General features: G+C 37.7%; 1 protein-coding gene across 1 annotated transcript in view; it reads right to left on the bottom strand.

Moving 5' to 3' along the window:
• Adgrg4 (adhesion G protein-coupled receptor G4) overlaps positions 1-21,675 on the bottom strand; it is a 132,607-nt gene that overhangs the window by 101,950 nt on the left and 8,982 nt on the right. Inside the window, exons 2-3 of the mRNA XM_047537190.1 lie at positions 9,124-9,395; positions 5,898-5,976 (exon numbers count right to left, since the gene is read on the bottom strand). Coding sequence (XP_047393146.1) covers positions 5,898-5,967 — 70 coding nt within the window. The 5' untranslated portion in view covers positions 5,968-5,976; positions 9,124-9,395. The remainder of the gene's footprint in view (positions 1-5,897; positions 5,977-9,123; positions 9,396-21,675) is intronic.

Raw genomic sequence — 21,675 nt, 5'->3', positions numbered from 1 at the left:
TATAATAGATAGGTGCATGATAATGGCTAACTCCATTATCCACATCACCGTGGCCATAATGTGCACAACCACAGAGAACCAGAGTTACTATCTGCGACTCCATGACCACACATCTCACTGGACTTGTGAGTAACCAGATGTTATGGTTTACATTGAGGTGTCTTCCAGGAGCTCATATGTGAGACAATGCAAGAAGGTTTAGAGGTAAAATGGTTGGGTTATGGGAGCCTTAAGCTAACCAGTGCATTAATAATCTGGTGGGGGTAACTGCAGGTAAGGTATGGCTGGAGGAAGTAGGTCCCTGGGGGTGTGGCTTTGAGGCATATATTTTGTCTTTGTTGAGCAGAGCTAGCTTTCTCTTTCTGCTTCCTGGTGCCATGTTCCCTCTGCCACACCTTTCCCCTGTGATGCTGTACCTCGCCCCCAGTCCCAAGGAATGAAGTTGGTCATCTATAGACTGAGACCTCTGAAATTGTGAGCCCCCAAATTAACTTTTCCTTCTCTAATTGTTCTTGTTAGGTCTTTTGGTCACAGCAATGAAAAAACTGATTAAAACACAAGGTTACTACTTAGATAGACCACATTTGCTATATATAGAAGCATTCAACAGTGACCCTCATTTCTGTCACCAGCCATAGTGCTATCTAACACATTTCTTCCTCCAGGACCCAAGCTGTTGACCATATGTGTGGCCTGCCAAGAGTTCTTTATTGGAACAGGAGGCAGAGGAACTAACCTCACATAGGGAATGTGATTGTTCCTCCAATCTTGTATTCAAATTCCATGATTCCCCCAACAAAATAAATGTTCTTACTCATAAAGCCAGAAGCCCTCTGGACCACGTGTCAGTGTTAGAGTACAATAATAGAATGAAGATGACACACAAGGTCCCTGGCCTTCTCGACTTACATTCCAGAGAGAAAGGAAGTCAACAAACAAGTAAGGAAAATAATTACAATTGTAAGAAGTGCTCGGAAGAAAATAAACAGACTGATTAGCTAGATAATGGGAAAAACATGGGTGAGGGGAATAGAAATGTCTATATTAGACAGCACAGTTAAAGAAAAGCCTAAGGAAGAGTCATTTTAGCTCAGTCCTAGGGGATAGAAAAGGAGCCAGGGTTACAAAGATGTGGAGTAAGAGTGACTCAGACATGGGTAACAGCATGTGCACAGGCATTTTGGTGGACAGCACTTGACATTTTCAAGGAATAGCAGGAAGTCAGTGTGTCTAGAGCACAGGGAAAAAGAGGAAGTATGGCTCAGAATGAGGCCCAGGAGGCAGTGGGAGACCAGATCACACAGTGCTTTTTAGGTCTTATTAAAGAGTTTGGATTGCATTCTAATTATGATGGGAACTTCTTGGCAAGTTTTGAGTAAAAGCAGAACGATCTGAATTAATATATAAAGAGATCACTTGGAGGCAGAAGAGATGGGAGAGAGAGAGTCAGACATGGGATATATGTACAGGCGATATCAACTAGACTCAGTGGATTGGATGTGGAGGGTGAGAGAAAGAGAAGGATATAGGATGGTTTGTAGGCTTAGGTAACAGTATACAGAGGAACCATTTCCAGAAGAGGAAAAGTTGCAGATTATTACCTGGCAGTGGAATTAGTATGCCTTCAGTTTCCCTATCAAGGTCTCTATGTTGTTTTGCTAATAGCTCCCATAATACCTGATCTGCTAGAATAACTCAGAAGAACATAGGTAATAAAATTTCCAACCAAATATCTTAAAACTCCATTCTTACTTGGGAGGCGAACAATAGGAGGAAAACAGCATTTGAGACCTACTCTTCAGCCTGTGTTCACACCTATCAATATTTTCACTATTGATGAATGAAATTTCTACAACCTACTGTCCTGAGATAGTGTCAGGGTCTATTACCCACCTAAATGACAGCTTTAAAAAGGTGCTATCTTAAAAGTCCTTCTAATCCATCCTATGCTGGCTGCAAAAGCACTATGGCTATGTCAACTCTAAGAAATGTGTATCTGAAAAAAAAAATAAAAAGAAATAAATACATGCTCCAGAGTCTGGAAGATATAATTTTCCAGGCAACAGCTCTGAGTATTATTAGATAGAATGTCAGTTCTTGCACATGTAAAGATACACAACATCAGCAGTCATAGGGAAATGAAAAGCAAAACCACAGTGAAGTATTACATCATACCACTAGGATGACTGTAATAAAAAAGACACAAACAAATGCTGGCAAGGATGGGGAAAAGTCAGAAACCTCATGTGCAGCTGGTGGGGATGTAAAATGATGCAGTCTCCTTGGGAAATGGTCTGCTAGGTCCTCAAAATATTAGTCAAAAAGTTATCATAGAAAAAAAAAAGTTATCATAGGACTCAGCAAGTCTACTACGAGGTATATTCCCAAAAGAAATGGAAACAAGTCCACACAAAATCCTGAACCCAAATGTTCACAGCAGTATTATTCATAATAGTCAAAAAGGTGGAAACATTTAAACATTCTACCAACTGATGAATAGAGAAATAAAAGGCATCTAGATACCTATAAAATTGAATATTGTTCAGCAATAAGAAGGACTCAACTAATGATACATTCTATACATGAATGAACGTTGAAAACAATATGTTAAGTGAAAGTGGCCAAAGGACTGCATGGTGTAAGATGTAATTTACATGAAATATCCAAAAAAAGGCAAATCAATAGAGAAAAAAAGTAGTTTGGTCATTGCGAAGGGGTACTGTGGTGGGGATGAGTAAAGAATTTGAGTTTTCTTTTTGGGGTGACAAAAATGTTCTGTAATTAGATACTGAGATTGATTACACAGCTCTATAAATACATTTTAAAAATACCAAACTGTACAATTTAAATGGTAGATTTTGTGGTATGTTTATTAAATTTCAATACAACTGGTTTTCTAAAAAAGTATTTTCTCAGTGAGCCACTCTCCACAACCTTCCAGAATAGCATTGTCCTTTCTGAGATGATGGAAATGTTCTACATTTGCATTGTCCAATATGGTAACAACAAGCCACCTGTAACAACTAGGAACTTAAAATGTGATTTGTGTTCCTTAGGACTGAATATTTTATCTTAATTATTTAAAACTTAAAGTGCTTTATGTTGCAAGAAATTACCATATTGGACAGATCAGTTCTAGAATTTATATGGGAATTTACAAATTTTACTCAAAATTCATCCTCCACTTCTTCCTCACCAAATAAATTCTTCAAGAAGAAAAAATGGAGCTATTTTACCTTTCCACTCCTACCACATCCTGACTAACTCTGACCAAGTTGGCATCTACAACATAAGTACTGCTTTTTGACATGGGTCTGGGGTCCTCCCATGTCAAAAGGAGTCCTGGTGAAGATGTCTCTGTATATGAGACATATGTCTTTCTGAAGAAAGTTGACTACAGCCCAGTTTGACTATCCAATATAGGAATAAAATCTACTACAGTTCAAATCATAGAGTATGCCTTCAGCATCCTCTGATAATGTGTCAAAAAGTTCCAGTCATTCTTCCATACAATAAAATGTTTTGAAACACATTATACTCTTTTAAACAACAAAGCCTGTCATTCCACTTGATGTGTGTGTGTGTGTTATAAGGTATACTTTGGATCAACTACTTTAGAACTATGACTTTAACTCAGAGACACCAAACTCCCTTATCATGCAAACATCATATGACCAGTAGCCAGCACCAGTAAAAGGAAGGAGCATACTATGCACTGAATGTTTATATCCCCCCAGAATTCATATGTTGAAGCCCTAACCCGCAATGCAATAATTCTGGGAGGTGTGGCTTTTTGGCAATGTTAGATTTAGATGAGGTTGTGAAGGTGAAGGCTACATAACGAGACGAGTGCCCTTATAAGAGGAAGATGGCAGACCTCTGCCCCCACTCCACCATATGAAGACACTTGGAAGAAGGTGGTCCTCTGAATGCCAAAGAGTTCTCATAAGAAATCAGATTGGTCAACACCATCTTGGATTTCCCAGTCTCCACAACTGTAATAAACAAATGTCTGCTGTTTAAACCACCCCGTTGTTTTGTTGAGACAGCTCAAGACTGACTAAGACAAAGAACTAGGCAACTTAAGTCCTTCTGACAGCCTAAGTCTGGGGCCCTCTCCACTGACTCCTACTTTATTATTTACCTCCTACTGTATCCTTCAACTATTCAGTCCCTGGCCTCAGTCTTTATCCTGTTCTTGCTCCCCTGCTCTTACCCCTTGCACTTTATGGCAGATTTTGTTTCTCATTTCAACCCTTAGTATTCTTCTGTGAACACACTTTGTCCACTCTGGTTCCATCCAGTTAGAGCATTTATGACTCATCCTCTGCTTCATCTGTCCTTAATGTCTTCCCCAAAACAACCCTCACAGTTGGGAGGCTGGTGACTCTTATGGAACCTGAAGAGAACTCAACCTTAGTTATACTATTATTTCAGGACAAGAGTCTTTTTTCCAAGAAAAAAATGATGCATTCCACACCAATCAAAAGATGATTTAATTGTTTGATAACCCAAAAGAATCATTGCCTTGACTTATGAATTTGAGACTAAAATGTCTGGAAAACCTTGTGAAAGTTTTAAAGTGACCTTTGCAAGTTTAAAAAACACATTTATCATAATTTTCATGTAACAATGGCATTCCTTTAAAAACTCCTCTGGACTTTTCAATATTTCTATTTCATGACCACACTAGACTCCAATGTCCATTATTAAATCACTCTATTCTGTGCCCCATAATACTTCACACAAAACCCACAAGAATTTTGTCATGTACAGTGCCATCATATAGGTATCCAAAGTTTTATAATTGCAAATTGCATTAATTTAGTATATCAGTACATATTCCCTGGGTTTCTATGTGTTAAGACTGGGGTTGGATATTTTGGATAAAGAAATAGAGAAAACACAGTTTCTTGGCTTTGAGAAAATAGGCAGGAGAAAGATAAATCAACATCTTAGCAGGTAGGCAAGTTCAGGTGATAGAGCTGCCACTGTGCCCTGTAGGTCCCATTTCAACCTTTATTATAAAAAACATGGTTTCCCATCAGACCCTGCACACAGTAAGGAGCCAGTCAGTGTGTGCTATTGATGGTGATGATGATTTGGTATTTTTCCAAAAGATTGACTCTGAAATCTGAGCACTGTTCAGATTGAACCCAAGGTCAGTTTCATCAGGAATTGTTACTCACTGGATCTTGTGAACTTTTTGCTGAAGACTGATGAACTGAATGAGAGATGCTATCAACTGAATTTAGTTAATATGGATGAGATTGCCATTTTTTAAGACAACCTTCTCCTTAAGTGTCCAAATTACCAGCCACTTCAATGAACTGTCTTAATCATCTATTCACTACAAAATAGAAGCAAAGAATATTTCTCCCCTCTTATTACAATGTGTGGGTAAGGTCTGGGTCCTTCCAGACTAAGCCTATGTGTCACTGTAAATCAGCAAGCAGCTTTCTGCACACCTCAGTTTCCCTGTCTGCATCCTATGCTCATTGCCATATACATATAATGGCGACAGAAAGAAGGTATCATAATGCCCCAGGGAGCTTTAAATAAACCATTATGCATGAGAGAAAATAGCCCAAAAGAAAGCCTACATCTTATATTAGGTGTACATTGGCCACCAAATGTCATTTCAGAGTTGCAGAAAGAAATGTCAAAGTCAGTAGTCTAAGCTACAGCATGCTTGAGGTCAGTTCTTCATCAGTAGTACAAAATCCTAAATGAATGCATACATTTACTGAAGCTCCAGCTTGCCCTATATTGACCAAAAAGAGGCTGTTGAGAGGGATCTCAGCAAACCTCCACTGGTAATATTTTTCAAATGATTTTTTTCTAGAAAGTACTGTATATGAGACTTTGGAAGAGATAATAAGAACACATTTTCTTACCTGAGAGAAAGATAAACCTCGACATGATAATCAATCCATAAAACCTCTGATATATGATGTGTTCTTTCATTGTCTAAACCTGTGTTCAAAAGTCAAAAATATGCCCAGCTCAGACTCAGGAAAAATTGTAGGTGACCACACTTCTTTGTATCCCATCCAATAATTTTTCCTTTTTCTTTGAATCGTGTCAGTTACTCCCACCCTGGCTGAAATTTCATTGATTTATTTATCCGTATAGTTATTCAATAAATGTTATTAAATTCATACTATGTGCTAGACACTGTGTTACTCACTGGGAATGCAGTACTTAGAATACAAGATAAAGATACCTGCCCACGTGGAACTGTTAGCTCAGTGGGAAAGATAGACATTAAATGCCTAATTACCAAGTGTGATGCATTTAACATTAATGTACACAACTTCAATTCAACTATTTGCGGTTTTGATAATCCTTAACTTTTTAGTTCAAGGTTTTTTTATTTGACACATAATTATACAAATTTATGGGATGCAATGTGATGTTTTGATACATGCATATGTCATGTAACAATCACATCAGGGTTGAAGGGGCACTATGCTAGAAGACCTTATTGACAGAAGTAACTCATCAAATCATTTCTAGTTTTAAAACATATGTTTAGAGAAACATGACTACCATCTGAATAAATTCACTCACCTTCTCTCTTTAATTAATTGTAACTGAAGCTTCTTATTCGGGAAATATCCCCCCTTCTCTCAAATCAAAAATTTGAAAACCCTCTTTTCTCAAACCAAAATTTTGTTAAGCCACAAATCCTACTGAAATACATTACAGAAATTTGGCAGTAGGATGCTGATCAGCATTATCTGATTTTAAATAAATACACTTTTGAATGATTTATGAGTGATTTTAAGCGTTTCTTTTCCTATAGAATAATGCAGCATATTGTATTTCTTTATACTTTTAAATGGAATTTGGAGTGAATAGACTCACTTTACATTTAATATAACAGAAGCCAATTAGGAAATCAGATGAATCTCAAGCTTCCTATGAGCATCAGCCCATAATCAGGCTCTTCATATTTACCAAGTGTTCTACTGTCAGTCTTATTACAATAAAAAGGGAATTTGTATGACTTGGATGGATTTTCTGAACCACCAGTTTGGAATTAAGGGGGTCTCTAAATCTTTTATGACTTGCAAGGTGAAATGCAGCTTAAATTTATAGTTCTGTGAGAGGACTAGACTGAGAATCAGTAACTAGTGAGACCATACATGTTTCTGTTCCTAATTTTCCTGGGCCTCAGTTTCCTTATCTGTAAAAATGTAGATAATAATCTGCCTATTTCCCAGAGCTACTCCAAAAGAGGATCAAATGAGTTGATATTTTGAAGGCAATTTTCAAAGTATAAAGTGGTATAGAAATGGATATGATCACTATCTATAAAATTGAATTTTCAGCAGCAAACAAGCCAATTTATATCTTCCTTCCTTTTCCTCTAAACTTTTATAACAATTCCAAGGTATGTTTCAGAAACTTACCTGGCACTCTATAAATAAATCAAAGGACATTCACCAACAGAATACTACACAGCCACTAAAAGGAATAAAGTAAGTCAGCAGGAAATGGTGGTCTAGAGAAGAAAGGACAGCTTGAGGACCTTTCCTTTATATGCCACTCAATTTTATATTGCTTGGTTATTTTGCAATGATCATACATTACTTATATAATTTAAAAAATTGAAGTAAAAGAGAAGAAAAAGGAGAATGGAGAGAAAACAGGAAAAATGGGGAAGGAAAAATGGGAATTAAATGAGTTTCCTTTATGCCACTGACAATTCCATACTGTGATTATTTTACAGTGAGCATGCCTTACTTTAATAAATTTTAAAAAGTGAAAGAACAAAAAAAGCAAAAGAAGAAACAGAAAGAGAAGAGAAAGAAAAGGTGGAAATTAAGGACTTATAATTTGTTCTCCATACAATTCCGTGCAATTTGGTTATCTTATGATGAGTAATTGTTACTTTTATAATTTTAAAAAATTGTAAAGGGAGGAAGAAAACAAGGAAGGATGGGACGGGAAATGAGGGAAAGAAAGGGAGAAAGGAAATACGAAGAGAGACACTTACCTAAGAAGAGGATTTCTTTAACTTCCCACCCCTGTGTCACTCTGGAGACCAAAAGAAGAGTTTGCTTTACAAATGACCAGATCTGGTCTCTAGATCCCTGTGTTTGATGTGAAATGGAACAAGAGGCTCATTATCTGCTGGCCATGCCTCAATCACCTTCTTTTCCAGATCAAACCAGCCTCTCTGCTCTTAGCTTTATGGGGCTAATTGACTGTGTAGATCCTCTTTTTGTGACTTGGTGCACGTCATGGGGCTGCTCTCCCAAGCATAAAATTAGCCTGAGCAAAGTTCTCAGGTTATTACCTACCTGCAATAACGTATTAATTTGAGGACTCTTTCCCAATTTTCATTAAGGATTATCTTCAGTTCCTAGTTAATTATTGCTTTAACTAAGTTGGATATATTAAATGGGTACTTACTTAATTAAGGCTCATTTCATTTTATTGAGAAAATGGGGCAGGGGATTAGAACTATAAGCAGAAAGCGAAGGCCAAAAAGGTATTAAGACATTTATGTCTTAGGTTGTCAGTAAGGAGAAGGCAGCTGTTTGCCTTCACTGGAGATCTATTCTTCAAGTTGCCTTGAAAATAAATCAATTTACTGAACTAATTTTTGTGTCATTCTTGAGAAAGGGTGTAGTTTTTGTCTCAGAAGGTGTCATTACAGCCCCTTTTGAAGCCACGAAAATGTCACCAAATCCCATCAAAAATTCAGAGTGATCTCCTTCATCCTTCATACTACACAGACAAGGACCCTGAAGTCCACAGAGTAGATTACTTATCCAAAGTCATAGACAGTTCATGAAGGCAGAGAAAAAGCTAGAACGGATCTGACTCCTAAACCAGTGCATTTTACTCTCCATCTTATACTCTAAGTGGAAAAATTCAGTCTAATAAGAGACTGAGTCAACAAATTTGTAGGCCAGGGTTCTCTATAGGGGAAAGGGCAGGGGAAAGTGTATCAGAATCACCCATTATTCACCCCCAAGCCTGGAAGTTGTGATTGATATGGTAGATAAGAACCCAGGTTTGGCAAAGACAAACTAGAGATTGAATTTCAGCTGCACAACCTTGACGTCCCTATGTCTTCACTTGTAAAACAAGGATAATGGAACTCACCTCATATTTCTATGATGATTACATGACATACCATATGTAAAGGTGCTTGGTCCACTGCTTCTCACACAGTTCCAGTGCCACAGCTCCTGTCTAGGACTCCAAGGCTTCTCCTTTCCACCAGGCACAAGGCTTAGATTTTGTGACCTGTCTCCCACAGAGCTTGCAAGAAGTTGTAGGACAATTGTCAAGGAGCTTCTTGGCACTTCCCTGGCACTTGTTGGTACTTAATGCCATGCTTGCCATTGGTCTATCTCCCCACATAACATTAAGCTCTGTAAGGGCAAGAACTGCATGTTATTCAGTAGTCGACACATAGCCTGACACACGGGGGATGCTCAGTCAATATTTGCTGAATGAATGACTATGCCTTTCCCCCCTACTAGAGTGTAGGCTTCCTAAGGATAGGAAAATACATCTCATCTCCTTCTTCCCTTCCCTAGGAGTTAGCATAGTGCTTGACACATTATAGGTGCTTAATGAATGTTTGATGAATTGAAGATTCTCAGGGTGACACTATTGAGAAATACTATGAACCTTTAAGAGGTGGAGCCTAGTGAGAAGTTTTTAGGACATTAGGTGTGCCCTTGAAGGAGTTGGAACTCCAGTCACTCTCTGCTTCCTGGCTGAAAATTGAGTGCTTGCTCTGACACATGTTCCCACCATGATGTACTGCCCTCATGACAGTCCCAAAATCATGTGCCACCCAATCTTGGACTTGAACCTCCAGAACCATGAGTTGAAAGTACTTCTCTTTACAAGAAATAAGGGATAAAAGAAGGGATCTCATGAAAAAAGGGAAAATAGTAAAGTGGATGAAAGGGGTCCAGAAAAGGTAGGAGAGGTAGGAAAGGAGAGAAATTGGCAAATGAAATTGATCAACTCATGCTATGTACAGATATGAATATATCACAATGAATCCTACTTTTACATATAATTTTAATATACCAATTAAAAATACATAAATAGAGGGAAAGTCAGTTAGAGTAGAGGAAGGGGATCATGAGGAAGGAGGGGGAGAAGGAAAGGGGAAATACTTGGGAATGAAATGGAGCAAATTATATTAAATATGTATGATATGGCATAATGAATCCATTATTATATATAACTATAAGACACTAATATAAACATTTTTTAAAACACTCTACTTCATACGCAGCCTGTCAGATATCTTGTTCTAGCAGTGGAAAGCTAATACCAAGATAAGGATAATCTGAAGAGAGTATACTCATAAATAATTGGATATGCCAAGAAAACTCTCTAGGAGACCCTGATGAGAATAGCTCCTTCTAGAAAAAAAAGACTGAGGGTGAGAGCAAAAGTCACTTTTCATAGGATATACTTTTATAACGTTAGAATTTTAGTCATCTACCTGTGCTATTTTTTTTTCAAAGAAAATCATTGTATATTTTTTCAAACAAAATTCAGTGTAGTTAAATGAAATAATCAACTGCAAAATGAAGCTTGTGCAAAAAATGAAAGAAGTTGAAGTTCTTTGATCATGGGGAAAAAATGCCACCTTGCAATATAGAAGTTACTCAAAAAGCAAGCAATTGAACTACCATATGACCCAGCTATCCCTCTTCTTGACATTTATCCAAAAGTACTAAAAGCAACATACTATAGCAATAGATCCACATCAATGTTTATAGCAGCACAGTTCACAATAACCAAATAAAAGAATCAACCCAGATGCCCATCAATAGGTGAATGGATTAAGACGTTGTGGTACATATACACAGTGGAGTTGTACTCAGCCATAAAGAAGAATGAAAGTATGGCATTTGCTCCTAAATGAATGAATATCATGCTAAGTGAAAGAAGCTAGTTTCAGAAAGTCGAGGGTCAAATATTTTCTCTCAAATGTGGCAATGAGAGAAAAATAAGAGAAAGAAGGAGGGGAAGATCAGATATCATAAAAATGTAGGGAAGATCAGTAGAGTTGAAGAGGGAAACCCAGAGGGAGAGAGGAGGGATGGAAAAGGAGAGGAAATGTGGAATGAAATTTTTAAAAATCATGCTATGAACATATAAGTAAATACATGACAGGGAATTTCACCTTTATTTTATAAGGAGAAAGAACCAATCAAAAATAAATAAATAGATGAGTGAAAGGAAGATCAGTAGAGTAGAGGAAGGAGAATGAGGGAGGGAGAAGGGTAGGTAAAGGGAGGAAATATGAACTGAAATCAAATTCCATGAATGTACAAATTTGTGGAGATGAACCCAAGTACTATGTATAACTATAACACTCTAATAAAAAAGTCACTAAGATACAATAAATAAATTAATTAATTAATATTTTAAGAACTAAAAAAATGTCACCTGGGTGGGCTTCAATGGGTATCTTTCATTCTCTCTAAAAGGTTATAAGGAGAATGTTGACCATCTGTTCTCCATATCTACAGAGTAATAGGAAATGAACTGAAATTGCAGTGGAAGATATGGGTTAAACATAAATAAGTCATTATTGACCATAGGAGTTGATAAACACCAGAAAAGGCTATCATGAGATGTTATGAGCTATCCATCCCTGGAAACTGGACAGCCTAGATAGCCATATGGCTCTACTGATTTACTTGTCCTCCCACAGACAGACTGAACTGAATAACTTGAGACTGTCCCATATCTAACACTAAAAAAAGACCTTCAACCTTCTGTTAAAGGTCCAGGCTATCATCATTCCTTTTCCCTTTTCTGGGTATAAGTATCCCACCAGGGCAATTGGGAATGTGGCGAATTCCATAAAACATGACTCCCAACCAAAACCCAGCTATTTAATTTGGGCTCAACCACAGAATTAGTTAAGGAGCTCAGTGCTAGAGGAAAAAAATCATCTGTATTGGTAACTTCCTGAGACATTCTGAAATACAATTTTGATTATGATTGCCACCTTAAGCAGTACCATCTAACGGATCACCTATTCATTATCATTCTTGTGTTTACCTTCATACTTTAACTACATATGCTGGCAACCCTTAATTATATGTACTATTGCTTTGTATAACAGTACCACATGTTTTTTAAAAACATGAATTTGCATGCCCTTAGACATGATATTAAATGTATTATACCTCAGGAAAGGCAGTAGAGCTTAGGAACGAATAAAATACTCTGAAGCCAGACCACTTGTGTTCCGTAATGTCTCACTACTTCAACTTCCTCATCTGCAAAATGTGATTGATGATGAAGATGTTTATGATGCCCTAAGCAATTCAGCCAGACTCTGTCTCTAAATACAAAAGTGGGCTGGGGATGTGGCTCAGTGGTTAAGTGACCCTGGGTTCAGTCGCCGGTCCACCCCCAAAAAAAGATTAAAAAATGTTTATGATGATGATGATAGCTACCTCTAGTGTTCTCGTGGAATAAATTAGATAATATACACAAAGCATTTAGAATACTGCCAGGTATGACATAAAACTTTATAAGTAATAACTATGATTATCTATTCTTTTGCAACTTGTTTTTCAAGCTCAATGGTGTTCATTTAATCAACAACATTTGAGTGCCCACTATGTACAAGGAATAATTATAAGATGCTAGGGTTTTGGCAGTGAACAAATAACTCTCTCACCTCATAAAATATATGTTCTAGTTGGAATAGATAGTAAAAAGAACATAAATAAATGTAACATATCGGAAGGCAATAAATGCCATACAAAAAGATGGAATGGGAATAGGATTTCTGGAAGGGAGGGTGGGGAATTCATTCAACCCAGGGCCTTGCACATGGTAGGTGAGCATTCTACCACTGAGTTACATCTCCAGCCCTTTTTATTTATTTTGAGACAGTGTCTCACTAAGTTGCCCAGCCTGGCCTTGAATCCTCCTGCCTCAACCTCTTGAGTGGCTAGGATTGCAGACTTGAGACACTGTGCTCATGGAAATGTAATTTTAAATAGAGCAATGGAGGGTATCCTCAATGGTACAGTGACATTTGAACAGAGAGCTGAAGAAAGTAAAGGAGTGTGCTGGGCACAGTGATGCATGCCTATAATCCCAGTGGCTCTGGAGGTTGAGGCAGAAGGATCATAAGTTCAAAGCCAGCCTCAGCAACTTAGCAAGACCCTAAGTAAATAGCAAGACCTTACAAAAAAAAATACTGGGAATGTCATTCAATAATTAAGCACCCCTGGGTTCAAAGAAAAAAAAAAGAATAAAGAAAGAAAAAAAGAAAGTGAGGCAATGAGCCATGGGGACATTTGGAGAGTGACCCAGCTAAAAGGAAATACCCTGTGTGCACTGAGTGCTTGAAGCCTTTCTGGAAAGTAGTACTAAGGTCAGTGTGCCTAAGCACAGAAAATAAAGGGAAAATAATGAAAGAAGAGGTAAGAGAGGTCACAGACCCAAATCACACAGGGTCTTATGGTTCATATTAAGAACTTTGGCTTTACCCTGGAGAAATGGGAACAGATTGCAGAGTTTTAAAAAAACCTTTTTTATTTTGAAATAACATCAAACTTACAGAAAAGCTGTATGAAAGCAAAAAAGCACTCATATCCCTCATCCAGATTCTCCAATTGTTGACATTTTGCCACATTTGCCTCATATATTTTTGAATCATTTGAGAGTAAATTGGAGACATCATGTCCCTTCACTCCAAATTCCCAGCAGGCATTTTCCTAAGAACAAGAATAGTTTCTTACATAACTGCAATTATCAAAATGAGGATATTTACATTGATGTAATGCTACTTCATATACAGTCCATATTCATATTTAGCCAACTGTCTCACTAATGTCCTCTATTGCATTTGCCCCCCTCTGATCAGGGATCCTATCTAAGATGATATGCCACTTTTAGGAATCATGATTCTTCAGTTTCCTTTAATCTGGAAATGCTCCTCAGCCTTTTTTTTTGACTGATGACATTGACATTTTTGAAGCTTACAGTCCAACTATTTTATAGAATATTCTTAATGTGGGTTTGTCTAATCTTTCCTCATGGTTCAGATTACGCATTTTGGCAGGAACAGCACCAAAGTGATGTGTCTTTCTCAGTACATCACATTATGACACACAGGATGTCAATTTGTCCCATTGTTGGGAATGCAAACTTTGATCACTTGGGTTAAATGATGTCTGCCAGATTTTTCCACTGCATGTCATTATTATTTTCCCATTTGTAACTTATAAGTGATCTGTAGGGAAACATTTTGAGTTTGTGTAAATATCCTGTTCATCCTCAAATTTCCAACCAATAGTTTCAGCATTCACTTCAAGTTTCCATCTAATGGTTGCCAAACAATATTTTTCTTTTTTTTTTTGTCATTTTGTCTATACTTATTAGTCAGCTTTCTACTGAGAGTTCCCCTTTATCTCATATTCATTTTTTGTCATTATGAACTCATAGATTCATATTTTAATCAATGGGTTACTATTATAAGATTATAAAATATTATATTTATGCTCAAATTGCCCCAAATTTATCCAAAGGGAGCCCTTTCATACTGATTTCTGTCTTTTTTTTTTTTTTTTTTTTTTTTTGCAGTACTGCAGATTGAACTCAGGTTGAACTCAGGGGCCCTCTGCCACTGAGCTGCATCCCCAGCCCTTTGTATCTTCTTTTTATTTTGAGACTGAGTCTTGCCAAGTTGCTGAGGCTGGCCTTGAACTTGGGTTTCTCCTACCTCAACTTCCTGATTTGCTAGGATTACAGGTATGCATCACTGGACCCAGCTTCTGTGTCCTTTTGACATGTCCCCATCGTTCCTTTAGCACATCCTTGCTTTCCTATACAAGATGTTCCAGGTCTATCTTGCATTTTCCCTGCCTCATACCTAGAATCTACCCTCATTCCTTTTAGAGAGAAATGGTGTCTAGAAACCAAGATCCAAGTCATGACAAGTTTGAGCAGAAGAATAACATGATCTGACATGTGTTAACAATATCATTTAGGCTGCTGTGTTAAAATTGATTCTAAGGGAACTAAGGAGGATGCATCTTTGTTAGCAGAACAGACTTCTTTCTCTGCAATGCAAATCTCATCATGTGATTTTTCTGTCAAAACTCCTTGATATATCATATCACTTATAAACTTAAAGTTCTGTGGCATTGCAAAGAAAGGTCTTCCATGGTCTGATCCACTCATCCCCCAATGCTCCCCTTCCTCAAATTCCATATTTTGCCTGTAGTAAACCATTTAGAGTTCCCAAAATGCCCATTATTTTCATTCTTCTGTGCTTTTGCAAATACTTTTCCCTTTGCCTGGTACATTCTTTCCACAACCTATTCTATACCCCTCAACTATCTCATTCTTCATAACACAGCTCTCTTTTTCCTCTGTGAAGTCTTCCCTGAGCAATTTCCTCCATTTGCATCCCACCCCAGGACTCTAGTGCTTCTCCTTCAGTACTCCAGTTCTGAACTGCCAAGATAAAGGAAAAATCACCTTTTTGGGTTTCTTTTCTCCTAATGTATCAAAGACCATATTTGGTCCTGTTGGCATGAATTTCAGGTTCATAGGCCCCACAAGAAATCCTTAATGAACATCGACGCAAAAATTCTCAACAAAATTTTACAAATCGCATACAAAAACATATTAAAAAGATAGTGCACCATGATCAAGTGGGTTTCACCCCAGGGATGCAAGGTTGGTTCAACATCAGGAAATCAATAAATGTAATTCACCATATCAACAGACTTAAAGTCAAGAATCACATGATTATTTCAATAGATGCAGAAAAAGCATTTGATAAAATACAGCATCCCTTCATGCTCAAAACACCAGAAAAAATAGGGATAGTGGGAAAATTCCTTAACACTGTAAAGGCCATCTACGCTAAGCCCATGGCTAATATCATTCTAAATGGTGAAAAACTGAAAGCATTCCCCCTAAAAACTGGAACAAGGCAAGGACACCCTCTTTCACCACTTCTATTCAATATCGTCCTTGAAACTCTAGCCAGAGCAATTAGACAAACCAAAGAAATTAAAGGGATACAAATAGGAAAAGAAGAACTCAAACTATCCCTATTTGCTGACGATATGATTATATACTTAGAGGAACCAGGAAATTCCACCAGAAAACTTTTAGAACTCACAAGTGAATTCAGTAAAGTAGCAGGATATAAGATCAATGCTCATAAATCTAATGCATTTTTATACTTAAGTGATGAATCTTCAGAAAGAGAAGTTAGGAAAACTACCCCATTCACAATAGCTTTGAGAAAAATAAAATACTTGGGAATCAATCTCACAAAAGAGGTGAAAGACCTCTACAATGAGAACTACAGAACACTAAAGAAAGAAATTCAAGAAAACCTTAGAAGATGGAAAGATCTCCCATGTTCTTGGATAGGAAGAATTAATATTGTCAAAATGGCCATACTACCAAAAGTGCTATACAGATTCAATGCAATTCCAATTAAAATCCCAATGATGTACCTCACAGAAATAGAACAAGCAATCATGAAATTCATCTGGAAGAATAAGAAACCCAGAATAGCTAAAGCAATCCTTCGCAGGAAAAATGAAGCTGGGGGTATCGCAATACCAGAACTTCAACTGTACTACAAAGCAATAGTAACAAAAACGGCATGGTATTGGTACCAAAATAGACAGGTAGATCAATGGTACAGAATAGAGGACACGGACACAAACCCAAATAAATACAATTTTCTCATACTAGACAAAGGTGCCAAAAATATGCTATGGAATAAAGATAGCCTCTTCAACAAATGGTGCTGGGAAAACTGGAAATCCATATGCAACAGAAAGAAACTAAACCCATATCTCTCACCGTGCATGAAACTAAACTCAAAATGGATTAAGGACCTCAGAATCAGACCAGAGACCCTGCAGATTATAGAAGAAAAAGTAGATCCAGATCTTCAACATGTCGGCTTAGGACCAGACTTCCTCAACAGGACTCCCATAGCACAAGAAATAAAACTGGGATAGATTCAAACTAAAAAGCTTTCTCTCAGCTAAGGAAACTATCAGCAATGCGAAGAAAGAGGCTACAGAGTGGGAGAAAATCTTTGCCAATCATACTTCAGATAGAGCACTAATCTCCAGAATCTATAAAGAACACAAAAAACTCTACACCAAGAATACAAATAACCCAGTTGACAAATGGGCTAGGGAAATGAACAGACATTTCACAGAAGAAGATCTACAAGCAATCAACAAACATAGGGAAAAATGTTCAATATCTCTAGTAATAAGAGAAATGAGAATCAAAACTACATTAAGATTCCATCTCACCCCAAGTAGAATGGCGATTATCAAGAATACAAGTAACAACAGGTGTTGGCGAGGATGTGGGGAAAAAGGTACACTCATACATTACTGGTGGGGCTGCAAATTAGTGCAGCCACTCTGGAAAGCAGTGTGGAGATTCCTTAGAAAACTTGGAATGGAACCACCATTTGACCCAGCTATCCCACTCCTTGGCCTATACCCAAAGGACTTCAAATCAGCATACTACAGAGATACAGCCACATCAATGTTCATAGCTGCTCCATTCACAATAGCCAGAGTGTGGAAACAACCTAGATGCCCTTCAATTGATGAATGGATAAAGAAATTGTGGTATATATATACAATGGAATATTACTCAGCCATAAAGAATGATAAAATTATGGCATTTGTAGGCAAATGGATGAAATTGGAGAATATCACGCTAAGTGAGATAAGCCAATCTCAAAAAACCAAAGGACGAATGATCTCGCTGATAAGTAGTTGATGACACATAATGGGGGGTGGGAAGTGTTAGTGTTAGGGTTAGAGTTAGGCTTAGGGAGGGGGGCAAGAATGGAGGAAGGAAGGAAGGACTGTATATAGGGAAAAGAAGGGTGGGAAGAGTGGGAGAAGGAAAAAATAACAGAATGAATCAAACACCATTGCCCTATGTAAATTTATGATTACACAAATGGTATGCCTTGACTCTATGTACAAACAGAGAAACAACATGTATCCCATTTGTTTACAATAAAAAAAAGTGAAGTCACAAGAATGGAGTGCTTAGAGTCCTTAAGACTAAACAGTGGTAGTAGGACTACCAGGAGGGGAAAAGCCTGCTCAGATAACCCTGGAGACATTGGTAGACCAGACATGGAAAGCACTCAGGACATGAGGAAGGGGAAGGTATGCAGACTTGGTAGACTAGAAACCATAACTCAACTACATTTTGAGACTTCTATAAGAACAAGACCCTTCCCTAGTTTCCTCCAAATCTTAACAGAGCCTAATGATAGCCTTCTTCCTCTTATTCTCTGACAGAAGGCTATGGTCATCCAAGTAGGTCACAACCTTTAGGCCAGCTGGAAGACTGTATGAGATACCTTACTTAAGTTAGTTCTCTGGAAAAGGTCTACCTTTCTGAAACTTTTCCCTCAGGGTCTTGGAAATGAGTCTCATTAACAGCTCTTAGCATCCATCAAAGTTCTCTTATATCAACCCAGTCAAAGACTACCAAGAACAAATCTTAATAGAACAAGAGGATTTTTTCCTTGTTGCAGCATGGGAAAACACACACCATGGGCATCTATGGGGCATCTAAGTAAGAGGAAGTAAGAAAACTTTATTCCAGGATTTTGGTTTTGGTTGGGTGAGATGGGGAAGCTTTAAGGAAGCAAGAGTTCACTCTAGATTCTATCATTTGGTACCTTTTTTTATCTTTGGAGAGGGGGTGCAGGCCAGAATGAGGAGAAAGCTGTATGTGGAAAAACTGTAACAGTAACTTGTATTACCCAGGAAAGGTAAAATGTTTGGCATTTGTGGGCTGCACACCAACTTTGTTTTTCTCTGTGCTTAGACAAACTTATGAACTGGACTTGTTTTGTTTTACTTTACCATGATCTTAGGAAAATCTTGTCTTATACAATTCTCTGAGATTATGTCCCACAGGAGAATAACATGTTCTCACTATAACTGCCTGGCCAGCTTACACCAATAAATTGAGGCCTAGCTATGAACATCAGACCAGCCCCTAAGTGACAGATTGCTTTTCTATCTCTTTTGGCCAAGGGTAGATGAAGTCATACAGGAGGGTGTTGGTCCGTGATATCCAGTCTCCCCATTGCTGATCAGGAAGTTGTTTAGAGATAGTCTGTACTTGAACTATGGTAAGACTCTCCTGCTTGCTGCAGGATGAGTTTGTGCATTCTCTGATATAAAAATGGCTGCATGATAAGAATACAATATAAAAAGACTTTGGAAAGATTTCATCAATCTACTGTAAGATAAGCAATGATCAGAAACAGACTTCATAACAGGTGTCAAAGTCAAGAGCTAGATTATAAGACCCAGGCAATGAAGCCAACCAGGTCTGCTTTAAACAACCAGGTGGCTTTTGTTCAACCTACTCACAAACTATTATGCTTTCCCTATAGTATTTGCATAGATGTAACTGGAATATTTGCTGTAACACAACTTCCCCCTTGGCTAGCTAACAGGAAATCAAGAGCTATATGATTATCCATGGCCATTCTACCTAATGAATTTTGACTAGTTTCTTCAACTTCCAGAGCAGAAGTACATTGTTTGACTTCTACCTGACAGAAACAAGTTTCAGAACGCCTTTTGAGTTGTGGTATGCCCACTGTGGGAACTACAGCTCACAGCCTAAGCATAAAGAAGGAAGAGATTATCCCTCTTAAAAGTTCTCTTGAATAACCTGCGCGTTTGCCTGATTTTGGAGGCTACAGGTGTCCTTTTTTTTTTTTTGTGGTGCTGGGGATTGAACCCAGGGCCTTGTGCTTGCAAGGCAAACACTCTACCAACTGAGCTATCTCCCCAGCCCGGTGTCCTTCTTAAGAAGTTATGAGCCACTAGGAAGATGGTGGTTTTAAATCCCTAAAAGTTACCCCCAGAATGCAGTATATAGTAGTGTATGCAGGAGGTACATAAGAAGGTGCATATGGAGATATATAAGAAGTAGTACCATTAGCGGAGCATAGAATTTATTAGAGTATAATTATCATATACTACAGTAGAAGGGAGCCCTTTGTGTCTCTCAAAATGGACAAATCCCTAAAGTAGAGTAAAATAGTTCCTCCAATGAAGGTTGAAGAGAGGAAACTGACCACCACAACCAGGATATTCCCAAATGAGTGCTCATTCCTGACTCATTACATCTTTCTGATAGGATTATAATGACTTCAAGCAGAAGCATTTTGTTGATGTGAGTTCACGATATAATTTTTTACTAGACTGAAGGTTAAGGTTTATGTTGTCAGGAAAACAAGCACCAGAAGACACCTGTAAAAGGGAATCTGCCTCCTGAAGTGTTTAAAGGAACAGCTATTACATTTTTGTCAGCAGGGCAAGGCAGGGGGTGACATGTTCAGCAATCAGTTAACTTCAGAACTGTGGTTATGGGAAAAACATATAAGACAGTTTTATTTTTTTCTTAAATTGTAGATAGGGAGGCAAAAATAATAGGATAGAGATAAAAGATGTCACATTAGTATTCTAGAAGGCATCTAAGTGGAATAATAGGCAAGATTAGTAGAAAAGTAAAAGAACTGAAAAGGGGGTTTCTGTAGAGTCAGAAAATTAATGTTGTTCTTGTCAACTTGAGTGGAAACTGCCCACCTCTGAAATCAGCAGCTTCTGGAGGATTCCTAAGAATCTAAAACCCAAGGTCCACAGATGGAATGGATGGATGTGCAGTAATGAACATGAAGTTATGTATGTCTTTTGAATTGAAAACTATGAATCCAAGCATCACCATGTTGGAGTTTTAAGGCTGTGTCAGTTGGTAACAGAACCTGATAAGGTCCTATTCACTGGGATTCAAGAGCAATGTTTCTCTAATGTCTTTGCCAGAAGACTAACCCTCCAGGTTGCAAATCATAGAGAGGCTGTTTAAATAGGAATTGTGGAATGTATTTTGTACCTATTGGTGATAAGTTAGAGATATTTATGAGTCCATTGTATTAATAAATCATGTTGGCTTGTAATGTGGTAGAATCTAAGATTGAGAGTGAAATTCAAAAATAGGATAGTCTATAATTAATTCATAAGATAACTTGTAGATCCCAGAGAACAATGATCTTGTAGACATGAAAGTTAATGGTAATACATTAGGCCACAAAAATTTGGGGGTTTCTGTCAGCTTTGTTAGTTTTAGTTTTAGAATTCCATTAATTCCTTCTACTTTTTATGAGGACTGTAGACAATAAGGACAGTGATGTTTGGAGATAAAAGATAGAACTTTACAGAGCTCCTTAGCAATAGTGTCAGTAAAATGAGTTCTGTTGCATGAGAGATAACTTGGAATTCCCCAGGCTGGGAAAATTAAATCAAAATATTAGTTTTTCCATACCTAGGGCCTATTGTAGTTTGCATTTTGTCCCCCCAAAATTTATATGTTGAATGAAGCCTAGCCTCTGTACCTCAGGATGTGACCTTGTTTATAACTAGGTTCTTTGCTGAGGTAGTTACTTAAGTTAAAATAAAATCATTAGGGGGTTGGGGATATAGCTCAGTTGATAGAGTGCTTGCTTGCACGTACAAGGCTCTGGGTTCAAATCCCCAGGACCACAAAAAAATCATTAGGGTGGGCCCTAATCTTCACTAAAAGGCAAAATTTGGACACAGGCACACA

This window comes from Sciurus carolinensis, chromosome X, assembly GCF_902686445.1.
Source record: "Sciurus carolinensis chromosome X, mSciCar1.2, whole genome shotgun sequence".
NCBI classification, from domain to species: Eukaryota; Metazoa; Chordata; class Mammalia; order Rodentia; family Sciuridae; genus Sciurus; species Sciurus carolinensis.
This window is presented reverse-complemented; position numbering and strand designations above follow the sequence as displayed.